This window comes from Amaranthus tricolor, chromosome 11, assembly GCF_026212465.1.
Source record: "Amaranthus tricolor cultivar Red isolate AtriRed21 chromosome 11, ASM2621246v1, whole genome shotgun sequence".
Taxonomy (NCBI): domain Eukaryota; kingdom Viridiplantae; phylum Streptophyta; class Magnoliopsida; order Caryophyllales; family Amaranthaceae; genus Amaranthus; species Amaranthus tricolor.
Genome location: NC_080057.1, coordinates 23,136,195 through 23,152,091, shown reverse-complemented (window position 1 = coordinate 23,152,091; position 15,897 = coordinate 23,136,195). Strand labels below are relative to the sequence as shown.

Genomic DNA, 15,897 nt, shown 5'->3' with positions numbered 1-15,897 from the left:
TGATCGATAAGAGGTCATGGCCGCAATACACGGGCTTTGAACTTAGACACGATCCCGATCAAATTCGGGGTAAAGGAAGGCCTAAGTCTAAGAGATTTCTCAACGAAATGGATGAGGCTAGACCATATCGATCTAATTGTCGTCGTTGTGGGAGCGAAGGTCATAACACTAGAACTTGTAACTCAAGGTAATATGTTATATATATTATTCTACAATAATAATCTGTAACTCAAGGTAATATGTTATATATATTTTATATTATTACATAATAGTAATATTAACTAAAACTAACACGAACACAGCAGTAGAGGAGATGGATCCAGCAGCTCCAGGACCCCTAGACCCTAGTGTGTTAACCATGCAGCATGAGCACAGGAGTACTCCTCTTTGGGATGCCCAGGTTAGTTAACGATAGTTATGATTTACATTTTACTATTGCGTACATACAAGTAACTTATTTATACTTCAATATTCATAGGTGTCTGATGCGGAAACGCTGGGCACCAGGCATCCAGATTCTGTTCCATGGGTGATCGATGATAGGATCATCCCATACTTAGAGCTAACGAGGTTATACGACTTTCACCTCGTAGCATACGGCAGAGTTGACCGTGCCATTATCACGGCACTGGTTGAGAGATGGCGTCAGGAGACGCATACATTTCATCTCCCTCTAGGTGACGCTACCATCACATTGCTTGATGTAGCCTTACTAACGCGGCTTCCCATAGAGGGACGTGCCGTTTGTACAGGCGGACGCCAGCTATCAGGCTGGCGTGACATGGTGCATCGCATATTGGGAGAGCGCCCTCCACCGGAAGTGATCAGGGGGAGCGGTTTGCGATGCACATGGTTGGTTCAGACCTTCTCGCAACTCCCCGGAGATGCTGATGAGGGCACCATTTCGAGGTACGCCAAGGCGTACATCCTATATTTGATAGGTGCTGTGTTGTTTGCCGATAAAACAAGCAACCAAATACAGCTCCTATACTTAACATTACTTGACGACCCGTGGGAGCGCATCGCCGAGTATAGCTGGGGCTCCGCAGCCCTAGGATACTTGTACAGGAGGCTTTGTGGTGCTGCCCATAAGAACGTCAAAGAGATTGCAGGACCACTAGTCATATTACAGGTAATAACAATAACATTTCATTCTCATCCACATTTGGTTAATAACATATTAATAACATTTGCGATCGTTAGCTGTGGGCGTGGGAGCATATTCTTATCGGCCAACCTTACAGAACCGTTGGTCGTGGTGATACTGCTCCTCCACCACAACCAGGCCCAGATGTTGCGTACGGTTCGAGGTGGAATTTTGCCCGCCGGACGCGCAAGCACACCGGCAGCGGTCTTGGATTCTACCGAGATCAATTAGACCTACTACGACCCAACCAGGTAAACATTTCAGTACTCATTAACATTAGTACAATTTTAATCATCATATCATTTACCTTTTTCATAACATGTATTTTAGTTTTTGTGGGACCCATACCCAGCGGAAGCCTACGCAGCTGTACCCGAACACTCAGGGATTCATTCCGGGGCGTGGAGGGCTTCTGTGCCACTCATATGCTTCGACATTGTCGAAGTACATCTACCAGAGCGCGTAATGCGCCAATATGGGTTGGTACAGGGCATTCCACCGCCTTGTGACACTGAACCCCGGCTGCACCTAATTTCGCGAAGAAATCAAGCTGGGGCTAACTGGATGGAGATCAACGGGCGCCACATCGCTCGTTGGGATCATAGACTTGAGCTGCTGGCACAAGGTGCGCCGATCGATGTTGTCGGCGCACCTACTACACCTGACTATATGCCGTGGTTCCTCTCCATCACGCGCCGATGGATGACACCACGTGCCATCTTGGATGCAGCACATTACACACCTGTTGCGCCTACGATGACCCAATTTGTAAGTCTTCATTTGCATTTATTTGATTAAGTTGCCAATTAAATAATAAAATGTTACATTATCTAAATATTAATTGCAGGCACAAGGTGCGGGAAACGTGATGCGGTACAGCCAGGAGGAGCCGGTGAGGGAGATTGCGCATGGCATGCTCGTCGGCTCGCAGTTCCAGCACTTCATACCGGAAGTCGCTGCACAACACTCACCGACTATCTCCCATACGCACATGGCATGCTCTCCTTCTTATGACTACCATTTGGAGGAGATTGATCATTCATATCCCGTTGACGCTGCGGGGACCTCGCAGGCTGGGCCATCACAGCCATCACAGTACCAGTCCCCTCCACTGCCAGAGCATCACGCGAACGCCTCTTTCTATCGTAGGAGGCGAAGGAGACCAACTCAGTTGGATAAGGTAGATGAGGGTTCGTGAGCGTTAACGATTACCTTTTGTGTATTTGGATCGACTATGTACATATATATATATATTTTAATTGACTTGTATATTTCAAACATTTGTGTATATTTTGTTGTATATACATGTTTAATTACTTTATCATAAGCCCCAAACTTTGACTTATGAATGATCGGAGTTTTGGCGATGAATCATGCCGCCTTAAAAATACATCGACTTGTAATTACCTATTCTAATGTCTCTAGTGCAATTACAACAAACAACTCAAAAATAAAGGAAAAAAAAAATTAATTAGCTGTCCGCAGTTAGTAACTGCGAACAGATATAAAAGACAAAACAGACTGTTCGCAGTTACTAACTGCGAACAGCTCTTTTGTCTTTTATAGTTGTTCGCAGTTAGTAACTGCGAACAGCTCCAAAGCACAGCTTTGGGGTTCGGACGCTTACTTTTGAGAAAAGTTTAGAATTTCGCTTATTTGCTTAGTTTTTTTAATTTTTTCGCTCAAATTTTTCTAAAATTCACCAAATGTCTCCAAATTTCAATGGAAATTTACCAGCTCCATCGCATGACAAAACGGAGCCCATTTCAATGTATATTAGGAAATAACTCACTTCAATTATTTAAAGAGACAAATCTTAATTGTCGAATCAAGTCTAATCTACTCTGGTCAGGATGAATGGGCCTGGCCCATTTGAGTTCATTTTCTTCTATGTATAGCCTGTTCCGTTTTCATTTGTGCTCAGTCCGGTCCGTATCCGGCCGTTGAAGTTGAGAAAGGCAAACAATATATTCTATAGAAGTTGAGAACAGAGTGAGAAGAAGATTACTATAAAAGCTCAATATTATTAGTAGCCGAGTTAATACATTTAGAGATGGACAATGAATAAAGGAAGATGCTTGTGCATGGATCTTCAGTAAAAAAGGAACAAACAAGCTACTCAAGAAACGATATTCCCGAAATCACTACCTTTTTGTTCTAAAGGAGCTCAATGTTGTATTCAGCAACCCGAAAATTTACAGACCCGCTTTGGAACAAAAATGTAGTTCTTGCTTAAGCAAGAGCGCCTGTGCAAGCAGTAGCCGGGGTAGCATCGACAAGTTTCTTTGCTGAGCTGTATTTTGCGGTGATAAATCTGGAAAATCGTAATACATTTGCAACAAAATGAGAAAGCAAGAGATTAAGAAGAAAAAAGTAAATTTAACGCGATATTATGACTCGTGGGTGTCTAGCAAGAATCAACCAACCTGAAAAAGTCCCTCCATAATAACTCGAACATCAACCAGTTCATTCCATCATCACCATCTTTCCGATTTTTAGCAGATATAGTTCTGATGATTGCGATACAGAAATTATTAAATTATTTATATACATTCCAGATGAGTAACAAGCTATGTTACTCGGACTCTTCATTTTGCTTCACGTACCTATGTCCGATACTTGATCCTCGGACATTGGTATGGCACTTAGACACTTCATTTAGGCGTAAAATTGAATATTTAGACGTATCCGGCACTTGGATACGTACCAGAATACAACATCAATATCCGAGTCCAAGTAACATAGGTAAAAAGCAAACGAGCAAAACGTAAAATCACAAAAGAAAACTGCCAAAATTGAATGTACCTAGAAGCAGTTTTCTTCATTTCGTCAAACATATGCCGAGGAGAAAGGCATCCCATAGCTAGCCAGGGCGAAATTTTGCATGAGAAATTGGCACCATATATGCTGTTGTTACCGTCCTTGGACTTAGGTGGCTGTGCCTTGCATTCAGCTGCAAAATTTTGGAGCCTTTGCATTGCTTCAGTCTCTCCTCCCACGAGAGAACTATTAGCAGTCGGTTTCCCATTCTACGGAAATTTAAACGAACAAGAGAAGCCAAAGTTACGATTTTACGATTATGCAATCAGATTACAGAATGTCGAACTTTAATAATCTATTCTAAGGCCTGTAATACACTGCAATGACAGCAATACAATGAAAAAAGTTGAAATTGTCTACAACAGACATGCACACACGCATACAAGCATCCGCACAAAGCTCGCATGATCGGCCATTGTAACATTACGGACGGATTTTTCGAACTACACATGACTAAACAAGTTTCCGTCAAGTACCCTCTAACATTACTTTTGATGATTGATCATGAAAGTCTAATATGATCGAGATGTCTTCCAATCCTTGATAATAAATCTTAACAGCCGACTTTGCCATGAACATATATTTCTACAACAATTCAGATTGTATTTTGACAATAGACACAATAAATCAACATCAACATTACTTTAATGCTTCTAAAGAGGCTCCCACATTTCCATCAACTCCCATAAGTACCATTCCACTAACTTTTAGGGGTCACCTGGATTGAGAGTTAGTATTTAAAGGGGTAAAAAAAGTCAAACTAATGTAACAAAGGTATTTAAGGATGCAAATGAAGTTATTGAAATAATTGTGATAGAGGTAGAATAAGAGTAAATTAAATAAGATGAATAAAAAAAGAGGTTGATGTCCCTCATTTGGAGGTAAAGAATAACCCCACCCTACGCCCATAAATATTTTCCCTCAATCCAAACGACCCCTAACGATTTTATATTTGTAGCAATTATTTTGGAACAAAGCTAGTATAAACAACATAGTCCAATCCACTATCTAATATCTACTAACCGGGAAAATAAACTACGTAGTCCAATCCACTATCTAATATCTACCAAATCAGAACTAAAAATGTTTTGTGGACAATGGAAGCGATCACCCAAAAACAATCAAGAAACAATAGAACTATGAACAACAATAAGAAAACACACCGAGAATTCGACGTGGTTCACTATTAATGTGATAGTTACACCCACTAGAAACCGAGACAAATTCACTATATAAGGAGATCAGAAACAAGATGATACAGAAAATTTTGCCAACTCATCAAAAACTCTCAATTTTTGTGGCTCTTAGTTTTAACAGCTCCTCTCCTTCGGAACCCTGAGCCTAAGCAACGGGAGGTGTTTATATATTCAACCCCCTTTTGAAAAGAGTAATTAGGTTTAAGGAACTTAATTAAAAAATAATCGTGCGCCGCTCACAGTCTCTGCCGAGACTAAGGGAGCCTCGATCGAGATTCCAAATTCACCCAAGATATGAGTCTCGCTTGAGACTATATAATCTCGACTGAGATTGACTTAGTCTCGCCCGAGACTACAAGACCCAAAGCTTACAGTCTTCCACAGCATACTAATCTCGACGATATTACTGTCAGTCTTGGCCGAGATTAAGTTGTTGCTAACAGAAACTCTTCAACCACTCCAATAGTTTGTTCCAATGTTCTAGACTTAGTTCAAAACACCAAACATCAACAAAAAGTGTCACATAATCCAGCAATTTTCAGCATACCAAATACTTAGCAGCCTAAAAGGAATATCTTTCTAACAAATGTCAAAAAATGAAAAAGCTGCAAATGCCTCAAGACTTTTCTCAAAAGACCAATTGTCTAACCAAATTAACTTAATATAGAGTGAGAAAACCCCAAACAATTCCTGTAAATCAACTCAATTAATCAACAATCAGTGCACAAATTGAAGATACTTCAAAGCAATGAACAATGTAAAAGAGCACATCCCATTACATGAATACCAACATATGAAATCAAACATAAAAGGTAAATTGTTAATAATAAACCAACCTTTGCTTAATCCACTGAAAATAAATCCACCTATTATATATTTTAAATTAAACTCACCTATTAGTTGGTTTATCAATCCGATAGTTACATCCACCAGGCACTGAGAACAAATTTCACTATGTAACCAGATCAGAAACAAGATGATAAGAAAATTTTGGCAAGATCATCAAAAACTCTCAATTTTTGTGGCTCTTAATTTTAATTCCTTTCCTTCTTAACCCTAAACCTAAGCAATTGGAGGTGTTAATATATTAAAAACCCCCATTTACCAAGTGTAATTAGGTTCAAAAACTTGATTAAAAAATAACCGTCGAATAATCAAAGCCGCTCACAGTCTTGGCCGAGACTCCAGGATTTCACCCGAGATTGATATGAGCCCCACCTGAGACTCAACACCACAGAAGCTACTGCTTCCCACGAAAATCAATTTCAACCGAATTGAGATAGTCTCGCCCGAGACTACAAGACCCAGAGCTTAAAGTCTTCAACAGTATACTAATCTCGACCGAGATTAATGTCAGTCTTGGTCGAGGAAACTCTTCAACCACTCCACTTATTTCTTCTCGTGTTCTGGACTTAGTTCAAGTCACCAAACATCAACAAAAAGTGTCACATAATCCAGAAAAAAATAATAACTAGCAACTTCACCATACGTCCATACCAAATACTTAGCAGCCAAAAAGGATTATCTTTCTAACAAATGTAAAAAATGAAAAAGTTGCAAATGCTCAAAGACTTTTCTCAAAAAACCAATTGTCTATCCAAATTAACTTAATATAGAGTGACAAAACCCCAAACAATTCTTGTAAGTCAACTCAATCAATCAACAACCGGTGCACAAATTGAACAAAATTCAAGGCAATGAACAATGTAAAAGAGCACGTCTCATAACATGAATACCAACATATGAAACCAAACAAACAAGGTAAATTGTTAATATATTAACCTTTAACCGATCCGCCGAAAATAAATCCACCTCTTATTTATTTTAAATAAACTCACTGCTAAAAATAAACCGCCCTATTATTCATAACAATCTTCAAAACTTCTTCGTAAGTTTATAATTAAGAATAAACAACATTTGAGCTTATTTCAACAATTATACGGAGTAAGAGAGTTTATTCAAAAATAAACAATACTCTGGGTTTTTTTTTTTTCAGCGGATTGAGCAAAGGTTATTTAGTTTTTACAAATTCCCTAACAAATAATAAATGATACCAAATGTTGGAAGTAAAAACCTGAGATAAACTAGCATTTGGGTTAATACCCAAATCAACAAGAGAAGGAATTTCTCCAGGCTCAACATCCCCTTGTGAAGGTAAACCTTTCAATTGATCCAAAGCAGCTATAGTCTCCCTAACTTTCAACCCTTGTACTTTTTCCCTAAACCCACCATAATTTGTAGGCATTTCCTCCAATTTAAAGGGTAAATCGTCCAAATGATACAATGTACTTCCCCAAAAATACTTCATTTCAACCCCTTCATTCTTCATTGCAGCTTCTATCCTTCCCTCAGATTTCGCCTCCTCATTCGACACTTCTCGGTGTACATACACTGCATCAGCACCAATTGCCTTAACCATCTCAGCAAGAACAGTCTCAGGTTTACCAATTCTAACTATTAAATCAGACCCTCTTTCCCTAAGATTCTTCCTAAGATCAGAAACTGATTCAATCAAGAAAGAAGCACGATATGGGCCGGTTTTATCAAACCCAGATGATGATTTTCCATAATCTCTTGGGTCAAAACAATAGAGTGGAAGAACAGACATAGACTCATTGTTTGCAGTTGTAAGACACTCATTGTCATGAACTCTAAGGTCATTTCTGAACCAAACAATGGTGGATTTGCTTGCTGCGGCGCCATTGGAGGGTTCAGAAGGTAATCGAGGGTTAAGAAAAAGGGGATTTTGGAGAGGGGAAGCAGAAAACGATGAGTTTTTGGAAAAAGGTTTTGGAATAGAAGGAGAACTGGAAGAGAGGGAAAGAGCAGAGGTAATTTGTGATGGGATCTTGACATTTTTGGGAGAGAAAAGATGAGTGGTTTTAGTGGGTGTGAAGAAATGGGTAGGTAAGATTGTTGAGAGAGATAGAGAAATGGAAGCAATTGGGGGAATTAGGGTTAATGGTTGATTTTGATTGTCAAGATTATGAGTTTCTATGCATTCTGGGTTTTGCGGTGCTGCTGGTTCAATCTCCATTGATGATTAATGGAAAAGCTTTGAAGATAAGTTGTGGGTGTTTTTGTTGATTTGGAGACTTGGGGGATTATGTTTGGTGGGAGATAATCTTAGTAGTGTCTAGTATTCATCTTAATAGTCTTATTTAACGGATATATTTGACAATATAATAATTTTATTATTAATATCTTTAATTGTATATAATTAAAATTGTAAAAAATTGATATTAATGATTATTGAATTGAAACGAATCATACAAACTCTCATTTGACTATGTTATAACTTATAAATTAAAAATAATATACAAGTTAAAGATTGATTGATGAACAGTGTTAAAAATCAAATAAGTCTATTATGATGAATTGGAGATAGTATCATAATCCATACAGTAGGTATATTCAAAACCGAATACAGACTCATTTCAGATTCGGATATTTGAATACCCGATTTACGGAATACCTAAAAATACCACCCATTTCCAACAAGTTAGTTTGGGAATCTGATTTTCTCCTTTATTCAATCCTAGTGGAATAGAGATACAAAAATGAACTTTGGTGCTTGATGGTAAAGATGAAAGAGAGTAATCTACTCTATACTTGTACTTCCCAAGTACCTTCGTTTTATTTTGTTCATCGCCTATAAAATGTATTTCCTCCTTTTCACCGTAATTTTATATTTTAGCAATTTAATGTACTATTTTAATTATTTATATATTAAATTATATAAATCTAACAATTATAAAAATATAATATTATGAAAGTATAAGATTAGACGATTCAAATAAAATCTCATTTGACTATATTTTTCATATACATTAGTCGAAATATATAAAATAAGTTTGAACGATAAATAGTGTCAATAATCGTTATGTAACAAGTATATCATAACAAGAAAAAGTATAAAATGTACTTCCTCCTATTCATCTTATTAGTCTTATTTGACCGGGGCACATTTGCCAATGCAATATTTATATTATTAGTTATTAATATCTCTAATTATGTATATTTATAAAAAGTTGATATTAATAATCTTTACATTGAAACGAATCAAATAAAATTTCAATCGACTATATTATAACTTATAGATTAACACTATGGAAGGAAGGAATATAAGGGAATTTGAAGGGGTTTAGTATTTTATTTTTGTTAATAGTTAAATATTTTATTTTTGGAGAGATTTGGAAGGAAAAAGGGTATATTGACTATCAAAATAATGAAATGACTTTTACTCTTACCATTTTGTTTTCTAATTTGGATGAAATTATGTGATTCCCTTTCATCATTTCTAACTACAAAAATTTCATCTTCTCTATTTCCTTTCTTTTCCTTCTAAATATCTCCTAAACAAACAAATAAATTATCTTATTTCATTTCTCTTTTCTTCCTTTCTTGTCTCTCTCTTTTCCTTCCCCCTTTCCTTTCCCTCCTAATGCTCTACCCAAACACAATGTAAGAGTAAAATACAAGTTAAGAGTTATTGATAAACAACATTAAAAGTTAAATGAGACTAATAGCTTGAATAGCAGGGAGTATAAGTTAACCGATGAATAGTGTAAAAGATTTAATATCACATTTTGTACTCTAAACTTGATAATATAAATTTAAAAAAATTTCACTTGACTATTAATTTTCTTACAAATTTGTGAAAGAACTTAAGACAAATTAATTGATAAATAATGTAAAATGAATGAAATATTACATTTAATTAAAAGCGAAGGAAATATTTTCTAAAATTGATAAAAAAAAATAAAAAAAACCTATTTTGACTATTTTCTTGCATTTTCCATTAGTAGTATAGTTATTAATTCTCATCATAAAAGAGTTTACGTATTAATATTATTAAGTATCATTTGACGTTCCTTTTCAAAAAACATTATTATTGTGACTTTTTGAAAAAATTATAGCCTATCCAAATCATGAAGTTGGATTGGTAGGCCAATCTTTCTTTAAAGTAGATTCGAACCAGATCTTAACTTATTTGAAAAACTTAATATCAAAAAATAGGTTTAACTCTCAAAAAAATTATCATAATCTAACTTCGCCAAAAGTTCGAATATCAAAACTGCAGAAAATTTAAATTATATATAATTTGAGTCGGAGTTGAACAAAAAGTTCAATAAAGTCGAGATTTTACTTAAAACGAAGACAGACAATACAAAGAGGTTTGCTAGGTAAATAATTGTGATTTACCAATCAAGTAAATCACATGTAGGTGGCATGTACTTATAGGTCTATAACTATAATAATTTTATTTTCCTTTTTTATTTTGATTATTTTATTAGTTTTTATTGTAATTTTATGGTAATTTATAAATTATCATGATTAACTTAGCTTTCTATTATGCAAAATCCGATTTAAGTCTGACTCGTTGTGTGCCCTAATATCAACGTGACAAGAATATAAGGTATGGGCAGACGTGGGGCGTGTGATGGTGCAATGCGTGTGCATTATGCTGCGTTTAATCAGTCATCATCCATCTCATTGTCACCTTTTTTCTTATCATATTATCGTTAATCATGTTTCCATTTCATCATATAAAACATTATATCATTCTCTTTTCAACTCTTAATTATCTTCTTCCAATCATTCTTATTTAAAGTTATCAAAACTGGTATATAATGGCAACTACATTTACCAATTGCATGAAAATTTAACCTTTTTTGGCGTCAAGACATGGAATTCGAGTACCAAGAGGTGATTTTCCCTTATCACTCTTATTCAAGATTTTTAACTCATTTTTATTTCTGGGTTTTGCTTATTTATTGATTTTTTGTGAGTTGGGTTTTGTCTTTAATTTGATTATAATGGTTTTTTTTTTTTTTTTTTTTTTTTTTTTTTTTTTTTATGGTTTCAGGATTATATTAGAAATTCTAGAGATGTTCAACTGTTTACTTGCAGATGGCTGCCTCTTTCTCCTCCAAAAGCTATTGTTTTCCTCTGCCATGGTACTATTATATCATATCCTCTAATTTGTGGTGCAACAATTTACCTTTTTAATAATAAAAATAATAAAGGTGAATTCTTGGTCATCAATTCATCATCATTCATCATTCATCATTCATGTCAGGGTATATTCCTCTCATAAAAGTTGTAATCGGGTCTCAGACCTGGAAAAAATTGGATGCAAATCGTTAAAAGTAGTCTTTGACAAAAGTTAGATTTTTCTAGGTTGTTTCTGAGAATTTTCCCTAATTATTTGACTGGTTGAGTTAATATTTTTGCAGGATATGGCATGGAATGTAGCAATTACATGAAAGGTTTTATTCAACTCTTTTTTTAAGTGCATTTAAAGCTGAATTTTCAACTTTTTATTTCTTTTCTGAATTTTCTGATGGTTTTTTTCTTCACATATTGGCTGTCTAACAATTGCTTAGTTGGCAGATTATTTGCAAATTGCAAGAGTTTGTTAAGAATTAAAATATGCTTTGCTTTGACAATTTAAGAGATTTTTTAAAAGATGCTTTTAGAAGAAATGATTTGCAACATTGCTCCTAGAATATGTGTCTAATGAGTGGGCCAGCCTGTGTTGCATCAATATGGATGTATTTTCAACCATTAGAAACAATAGTGCGAAAATACGTTCGGTCACCGTTGCGGTAATGGTCGTGCAAGTAGCGCTCAAAGCAGATGATTTGCACAAGTAGTGCTTAAAGTAGATGATTTTATAGTCAATGCGGCTTTTCGGTTGCCGTAAACTCAACCTTTACAATAAAGTCGTAATACTGTGATACAGTTTTGTTTTTGCACTATAATTAGAGCAATAGTTTAATTTCATAATACTATTTGTAAATTTTAGGATGTCGCTTTCTTCTTAATTAGGTAAGATTAGGTATATTATTAACTTATCATCTAGTTTGGTTAAGATGGTACATCCATCTATAAACTTTTACTAATAAGCTTTTATAGCAAATTATAGATTGAAACTACTCATATATACCCTACGAATCTACACAAGAGTGCTAAGTGCTTGTTCAAATAAGGCAATCTAGTGAAGCATTTGAACTTAGAATTTTCATAAATTGTCATGACTCATACAAGAGATTTCAATTCATGCAAGCTTAGAATTTGTGGGACATTGAATGCCAACTTTATTGAGTAGAACTTTCAAAGATAATATTGAATTATACTTCAATGTCTTCAAAAGTGTTTATCTTCTTGTTTATCTTCTTGGGGTTTGTTTGGTATGAAAGATAGGAAGGACATGAAAGAAATATAATGAATTGGTTGAGGAAGGGAAAGGGCATGACAACGTATCATATCTGCCATTGTAAAGGCTATCAAATTTACCAAACCAATTGTACACGCGTTGTCAAGGAATGTCTCATGATTTCGGCAGCATCATCGTATTGTTGCCGCAATCATAACCGTTACCGTATTTTTGCACTATGCATCTACAAATGTTAATGTTATCACTTGTTTGATATTAAAGTGGTAAAGAAAACACTAACTTTATTCCCTTTTTGTTGTTTGGTGTAACAAAGAAAATGATACCTTAATTTTGTAACTATTTCTATCTAGATTTAAATTGCCACAAATTAATGTTTCGTTTTGATAACTAGAAATTGTCTCTCGAATATAAGTCAAACGACAACTATTTTAATCAAAATTGCTCACTCGAATATATATATCCAACAACTTGTACCGGATTAAGAAAACATGTTTGTGTTGGATTGGTTTGTCCCAAATCGATTAATTAAAGATGGTGTGCATGCTTTATAAGCCATTGGAGCCCTTCTTCCCTTTACCATATGGTTTGTATCTCCTTGGCTTATGAAGTGTGTGCACATCGCGTTTTCCCGACAATATGCTTGCATTCACAATAAGTCCAGCCTAATTTAACAACTCTTTAGTTTGGTTGTTTCAGGATGTGGAATCAGGCTAGCTTGTGCAGGCTATGCTGTGATTGGCATGGATTATGAAGGGCATGGGAGGTCCAAGGGAGCTCGTTGTTACATTAAGAAGTTTGACAATATTGTAAATGATTGTTATGATTTTTTTAAGTCAGTTTCTGGTAGGTTAACAAATCCCTTACGATGATCCATTGTCTAATGTTCACATGGTCTGTAATCAGTTTAGATTATGATTCACAGAACAGAACGAGTATCGGGATAAACGAAGATTTTTGTACGGAGAGTCGATGGGAGGCGCTGTTGCGTTGCTACTCCACAAAAAAGACCCTACATTTTGGCATGGCGCAGTCCTTGTCGCGCCTATGTGTAAGGTAATGCTAGATCGGCTCTATGATCTGACGCTAACGACTAGTTTGTTGGTATTAAATGATGAGAATGGTAATGAAAATATAATATAATTTAGCTAACACCCTGGTGAAACTACAAGATATCGGAAAAGGTGAAGCCTCACCCTGTGGTGATTAGTATCTTGTCAAGAGTGGAAGAGATTATTCCGAGATGGAAGATAGTTCCAACCAAAGACGTTATTGATGCTGCATTTAAAGACCCGATCAAGCGCAAAGAGGTTTTTTTCTAATTATATTTCATTTTTCTATAATCCTATCAAGTAGTGCACCACAACAACAATGTCAAAGCCTTAATATCAAAAGATTGGGGTTGGCTATATGAACCAATGGATCGTCTAAATGAATTAGGAGACGCCCCCATGAGAATTGATCTTTTTAGTTCATGATCATGGGATGTGACTAGGTTTTACTGAGCTGATTGTCACAAACCTACCGTTCACCCTCCTCGAGGACTCACCGACAATCAAGTGGTGCATGTGTTCTATACTTCTATATATGCACTCGTCATTTGTCACAACTCGTATTTTAACTCATGTAGTTTCGTTGTTTCTCTTTCAGCAGATAAGGAGTAACAAGCTCATATATCAAGAGAAACCAAGGTTGAAAACGGCCCTGGAAATGCTGAGAACGAGCATCAGTTTGGAGGACAGCTTAAACAAGGTTAATTCCTATACAATCTCAATCTTAGATTTCAGCTTATGTTTCTTCTCATCAATACGATCATAGTCATTGGCGAAGCCACACCGGGCTCTGGGAGCCTCCAGTCCAAACGTACGATCTTTTTTTATTTGTATTTTTGACCCGGTTTAAACTGATTTGCTAGCTTATCAATTATTCGACTATAATTAATTTATTAGTATATCGGCTATTTGGCCCGTCATAGTTTAAATTCCTGGCTTCGCCCCTGATCATACTTCAAGCACTACAAAGCTTGTAACGCGGATGGTGGTGGTTACAGGTAACCTTGCCATTCTTTGTGGTGCATGGGGAGGCAGACACGGTGACAGACCCAGAAGTAAGCAGGGCATTATACGAGCGAGCCAGCAGCCTAGACAAGACTATCAAACTGTATCCGGAAATGTGGCACGCTTTAACCTCGGGAGAGCCTGATGACAATGTAGAACTGGTATTTAGTGATATTGTAGTGTGGCTCGACAAGCGTAGTAATCTTGACAATCGTAACACTAGTAGCACGCTGCAGGATCAGTACCTTGCTCGTTGTGCACCCAGGTTGTGAGATCTGCACTCGCAATGTCATTGATGAATGGTCGGAACACAAAGAAGCAACAATCGAGGGCGTATGAGAAATACGTGTACGGTTATAATGGAAATTGTATGCATCATCATCCCGCAATGTAGAGCTTCCATCTAGTGTCTAATATGAACATGTTAACATATCTACTTGCTGGTTGTGAACTTTTCTTTTCGTCCATTCGTCTTTCTTCGAGTAAAATCAGCGTTGGGTTTGTCATGACCATAGTTGTTAAAATCGCGATTCTACTTAGAATCGTTTAGAGAGGTAGAATCGAATTGTAGAATCGTACGATTCTAAAACTACCGATTCTAAAAATAAACTTAAATATTTTAAAAATATCTAGTTTCTTATTATTATTATCCAATTTAAAAGTTTAAATTTATGAATTAAAGTTTCTTTGACTTTATTTTAAGAATATAACGAAAACTTTTTAATAATTAGTTCAAATCTTCATACCGATTAAGGAATTTATTTTTTAAAAGTTTTTATGATGGAACAATTGAAATTTATGTGTATATGTGAAAGAGATTAGTAAAAGATAGTACATCAGAAAAATTAAAAATAATTCATACTAAATTTGTAGATTGGATCGTTAAATCCTAGAATCGTGAAGTAGTGTAATGATTCTACCTCTAAAAATTTTATTTCAACTAGAATCGTAAGAAACTACAACTTTAAGTATCTACCTACGATTCAAATCGCTCGCTTGTTTTGGGATCGTAAAATCATAAAATCGTTGATCAGAATCGTGATTTTAACAACAATGGTCATGACAAATGATTATAAACTGAGTGATTTTGCCTCGGTCTTTTTTTTTTCATTGTAATTTAATGGGAATTTTAGTTTAGAACTATACTCTTTGATGCAATGTAGTTTTTGTGACGTCATTTTTACCATTTTGTGCATTTCTTAAAATAGATATTCGATCAAGTTAAAGGTAATTGGTTAACTCCTCGTGTTAGTGCAGAAAATTTCTTTATTTGAATTAGTATTAACTTCTTATAAATAAACCAAATCAATATTATGTTTGAATATATATATATATATATATATATATATATATATATATATATATATATATATATATATATATATATATATATATATATATATATATAACTATGAAAGAGAATAATTTTATATTTATTATGAAAATATGTTTCTTTATATTAATACAAATAAATATTTGTTGAATAATTTTCTTTTT

At 35.4% G+C, this 15,897-nt stretch overlaps 1 protein-coding gene and 1 pseudogene across 1 annotated transcript; one reads left to right on the top strand and one right to left on the bottom strand.

Moving 5' to 3' along the window:
- Positions 1–3,128: 3,128 nt before the first annotated feature.
- On the bottom strand, positions 3,129–8,282 carry LOC130827472 (blue-light photoreceptor PHR2-like). Its single transcript, XM_057693203.1, has 4 exons — positions 7,238–8,282; positions 3,953–4,176; positions 3,574–3,657; positions 3,129–3,461 (listed from the first exon to the last, which is right to left on the bottom strand). Exons 1-4 carry the CDS (start codon positions 8,198–8,200, stop codon positions 3,380–3,382), a joined length of 1,353 nt encoding a protein of 450 aa, XP_057549186.1. The 5' UTR covers positions 8,201–8,282; the 3' UTR covers positions 3,129–3,379.
- A 2,387-nt stretch (positions 8,283–10,669) lies between these two features.
- On the top strand, positions 10,670–15,594 carry LOC130827471 (caffeoylshikimate esterase-like; annotated as a pseudogene).
- The last annotated feature ends 303 nt before the right edge of the window (positions 15,595–15,897 follow it).

Bases quoted from the DNA above. Each gene is read 5' to 3' on its own strand.
- LOC130827472 (XM_057693203.1), bottom strand. From the start codon at position 8,200: ATGGAGATTGAACCAGCAGCACCGCAAAACCCAGAATGCATAGAAACT. The intron at 3,658-3,952 runs GTACATTCAATT...CGCAATCATCAG, and splicing joins ATGAAGAAAACTGCTTCTAG to AACTATATCTGCTAAAAATC. The intron at 3,462-3,573 runs GTTGGTTGATTC...ACGATTTTCCAG, and splicing joins TTATGGAGGGACTTTTTCAG to ATTTATCACCGCAAAATACA.